This window comes from Morone saxatilis, unplaced genomic scaffold (genome assembly GCF_004916995.1).
Source record: "Morone saxatilis isolate NCDOM2014 unplaced genomic scaffold, NCSU_SB_2.0 Contig22, whole genome shotgun sequence".
In the NCBI taxonomy this organism is placed as follows: Eukaryota; Metazoa; Chordata; class Actinopteri; family Moronidae; genus Morone; species Morone saxatilis.
Window position 1 is genome coordinate 12443099 of NW_023339785.1, and position 4502 is coordinate 12447600.

Here is a 4502-nt window from a genome sequence, read left to right on the forward strand (position 1 = left end):
TAACCCAGGTTACAGATTTAACCCCGGTTACTGAAACAGGATCAGTGACACAGAGCTAAACTACAAACGTATCTGCTTGATAAAATACACACAGTTACCAGTTTATTAGTCAGCAGCCATTAAATAAATCTTATCTCTATGAGGGTTATAATGTTTGTTTGTTTTTTCTATTTTACTATTTCAGAGAGGTGTTGGTTCAACTTTATGGTTTATTGTAGTTTGTGTTGCAATATAATGAGAGGTGTGTCTAGTATTTGTTTTACCCTCAGTGGTAGAAACACCTGTTTGAAACACCTCAGTGCTGCAAACTACAGTCTCCAAAATGACCCCAAAGTTGAATCGACGCCTCTGTGCTGCAAAAAGGGATTTATTGTATTTGACTGTGTTATTCTTTTAGCTAGGTGTACCTAATAAACCGGCAACTGAATGTTTAGTGCTAATTATAAACTCTGGTCTCTGTCTTCTTGCAAATAAATGTAGGTTATTTATTCTAGTTTCTTGTTCTGTTTTAAATACACAGCTGAATCATATTGTCAGAATGACTATTTTAGTAGAGAAATGGTTAATACAAGTTTTAAGCAAAGCAAAATTGGGCATTTAATTAATTAAATAGATGTTTAACATCTAGAACAATATGTCAGGTTGTTCTTTTTTGATGGTGACAGAATGTCTGATGCACCATTTTATACAAATTCAAATTTTTAAACTTTTGGATTTCCACTAGAATTTAATATGTAAGTGTGTATATTTAAGTTTATGTGTGATATACTATGTATACTTGACGAGCAGATACAGTACTGGTGGTGTAACCTTTTCTTCTTTTGTTTGTTGTTTACATGTGTGTGACTGATGGATGTATGAAGACTGAGCAGACATTCTTCATGCTAAGATTGTCTAATATGTAAAGGTGTTTTGTATCTTTTAACTGTGTACAGCCTATAAGAACAGTTGCAGTTGCATCATATGTAAATTATTCAAATTCACGATAATAATACACAACGATATATCTTCATCTGTATTTTGAAGTCTCTTTTAATAAGCATAGGTTTGTCTTTTAAAGATGACTAATAACAAGTAGAACACAAGGCTGTTCAACCACATGTGCGTGTTTGTGTGTATGATTCCTCATGAGTTTACTTTGCTGCTGTAAACAAAAAAGCTTAGCAAGTGTTGCAACACCAGTGAGATCTCTTGAGTCCTCGAAGGAAGAAATGTTGGTAAGAAAACATCAGCAGGTAAAGAACATACATTTACAGTAATTTATGAATGGAAAGAAAGAATAAAAAGTCTGTTAAAGCTGCCTTTGTAGCAAAACTCTCCACAGTATTTAAAATTGCAATAAAAACACATCACATTTCTTTAGATTGTATCTGAATTGTACTCCCTCACTCGTCTTCCTCAGCCTGTGAAGACAGATAAACAAATCTTCCTCCGTTGTGTCTTCCAGTGACTGAAATGAGGCAGCAGTTCAGAGTGTAACAGCAGTTGTTTTGTCCAAATGATCCTAAATTTGAGCCTCAGTGTACTTCACGTAACGCTCATTTCTCCTCCACAGCCGTCCTCCTGCTGCCAGGAGGCCACGCTGATGGCCTGGCCCAGAGAAGTGATGAGGGAGGTCAGACCGATGAGGTAGCCGTCCTCTCTGCTCCCCTCGGCCCACGGGACGTTGTGCTGGAGCTCGCTTGCCTCGGGCATGGGGGTTGTCTTCCCAAAGTCTATCATCCACACGTTGGCCTTGCTGCTGTGGTCGTGGACAAAGAGGAGCGAGCTGCCAATCACCTGACACGGTCAAACACATGTGGATTCATTATAAGAATGTGAATTTCAATAAAGTGAACACAATCTGGTTCAGCAAAAAGACCTCTGGGCTCAATATGGTCTAATTCTTTTCAGACCCCTCTTCAGCTGCTGTTTCTAGTCCATGTTTTTCACCTTCAGTAAATATTATTTATAGTATTTAACAAGGTAAGATTTGTCTCTTGAGTAAACACACCTCATGGGTTCTGAAAAACAGTGAACTCTTCAGTGCATCGCTCAGGGCCAGGAGTCTGGAGTGGTACGCTTTCTGGGAACACAGATGGAGAGAGTTGAGGTTGAGCAGCAACAAATAATGCAGTGGATCTCATCTAGTATCACCTTGTGACCCATCTTTATATAATTCATTAGGTTGTTTATTTTTATAGAATTCAAGTCTAGTAAATGTATTTTTCAAATAGGCTAGTAAACATATACAATGTTGTCATTGCTTTTTTTAACATCTAAAATATATTTTCATTCATGCCATCAGTACACATTACTTTAATAATAAACTGAGTATGAACATAACTTATTACTTAAATGTGTTTATAAACAAAACAAATTAGGCTTACAAAATGCATTGTTTTCACTTTTACATTTGTGGAAGCTTTCTGATGTCTGACTTTTATTTGGACCAAACACTTTGAGATCCATTCCCAACGAGTAGGACACGACCCACCCGTTGAGAAAGTGTGAAACAGTGCACGCACCAAAGGATAACAGATTAGTGTAATACATTGAAATTAACAAATTACTGTTAGTTGAAATTAGGGAAATAAAGAAAATTAGGTGAATGAGAAAGTATTTTTTTCTGTTTTTGTTTTATTTTGTTTAAGTACTTCATAAGTACTTGTTGATTTAGTTTTTATTTCATTGATTATGTATTGGAAGCTGAATATAATAATCTAATCTAATATAATAATATAATAATCTGTAATTTCCCAGCTTGGGATCAATAAAGTATATCTATCTATCTATATGGTCCAATTATTTCTTCACTCTGCCCACAGGGCAACACCTGGAGACATACTGAAACTGAACAAACAGCTACTGTTTTTGTTTGGTTTAGTCATTGATTTCTTGTTTTTGTTCTAGATCAGTTTTCTTACAAATCATGATTTGATTTAGGACATGTTCTCTAGAGGAAGAGTGGTGTAATAGTAATGACAGAACTGACCAGGATTTCCAGCTGACTCCTGGTGAAGTAGAGCAACGCCTCTGTGACCTGTGCTAAAGTCTGAATTTTCCTGAAGTCCCGCTGGACGCTGCCATCCTCCATCTGACTCACAGAGAAAGAAACACAACAGCATGGATGAGGCACATTTAAAAAACCTGTAGAGAACCCAACAGTTCAGGTAAATGGGTACTTTTGTGTAACATGAGGTGTGCACTGATATCACTGTTTTTTACTCTACCATGACGCCCTCTATCCTGAAGCCCAGCTTGGACGTAGAACTGGTTGTATCCCTCCACTGAAGGTATCGCCATTTGGTCACCGCTTTCTGTTCGTGTTCCTCTGCTGATAGAGCCGATGGGTCTATTTTCATCATCTTCTGGTACATGTCACTCCTCAGGGGGGCCTTGACCCGGGCTTTGGTCAGTTCATCCTCCTGGTATGTCCTGAGAAGGAAATTTATAAGACTTCTGTGAATTACATCCTCACATCCTCAAGATCAGATGAAATCCATGCCTTGAAGTAATATTTTATCTTTTACACTGATGTACTCAAAGGCAATAATTAAGGATCTGTAGGTAAAAGGGTGCATGTAAGGTGAAATATAACCAACATAGAGGCCAATATGAAACTTTATATGGATAAATGTCCATTAATCGTTCAATTCTCATCTTCCACATCATTTTACTGCTGTGGCCTCAAAGCCCCTCATCTAATTGTGAGATGAGGGGCTGCAGTAGAGAGTATAAGCCTGCATTACCCTACCCTGGTCACTCTGGTATAAATAAATAAATAAATAAATAAATAAATAATATAATGCTCTCAAACCTACCTGACTCCCATCTTGCAGTCCATAATGACTGGTCTCCTCAGGCCGCTCAACAGGTCCTCTAGGCGGATGTAGCAAAGATCCCCCCTGGTGTCCAGACCATAGTACTGCGGGACAAAGGGTCTCAACGGGTCTCTCATCAAGCAGTCCAGGCAGTTTGCCTCCACTTCACTGTACAGTTTTAACACCTCCCCTCCTTCACTTAGCTGGAAGTTCCCTGGTAACAGCATGAAAGGGACAAATAATAATTAGTTATCTATGGTTTTTAATAAAGCAAGAAGGCTGCCTGTGAATGTCATCTGAACTCAAGACCACACTTCCAATTTGAGAGGTCTATTCTAAAACACACTGAATTTATGATGGTCCAACATGACAAAAGTTTAGAGTTTAGATTCATTTGTATATCTGATCACAGTAGAATAAGCTGAACTGTAACATGCCTTGATGTCCAGCCAGCTGGACCCAGGAGCTCTGACGCCGCAGCGACCAGTGCATCATGGTCAGGTAGGTTTTCCAGGTGCGGCACTGAGGTACAACAGAAGAGCAGATTATTGTGTGCTATCTTCATGTGATGCAATCATTCAGAAGGGAATCTGTATGCTGTTCCTGTCCACTGCATTACTGTCTGAAGTTATGGAGCCTGGGGCCTATATCCCAGCATGCATTGTTTTCTAAGAGGCAGGTTGCATGTTTGACAAGTCA

The 4502-nt window shown here is 38.6% G+C and overlaps 1 protein-coding gene across 1 annotated transcript in view; it reads right to left on the reverse strand.

Moving 5' to 3' along the window:
* Positions 1-1035: 1035 nt before the first annotated feature.
* Positions 1036-4502, reverse strand: part of si:ch73-22a13.3 (inositol-trisphosphate 3-kinase A) — a 5753-nt gene continuing 2286 nt past the window's right edge. The window contains exons 2-7 of the mRNA XM_035668843.1: positions 4241-4325; positions 3804-4017; positions 3213-3417; positions 2975-3076; positions 1994-2065; positions 1036-1779 (exon numbers count right to left, since the gene is read on the reverse strand). Of these exons, the coding sequence (XP_035524736.1) occupies positions 1528-1779; positions 1994-2065; positions 2975-3076; positions 3213-3417; positions 3804-4017; positions 4241-4325 (930 nt within the window). The 3' untranslated portion in view covers positions 1036-1527. The remainder of the gene's footprint in view (positions 1780-1993; positions 2066-2974; positions 3077-3212; positions 3418-3803; positions 4018-4240; positions 4326-4502) is intronic.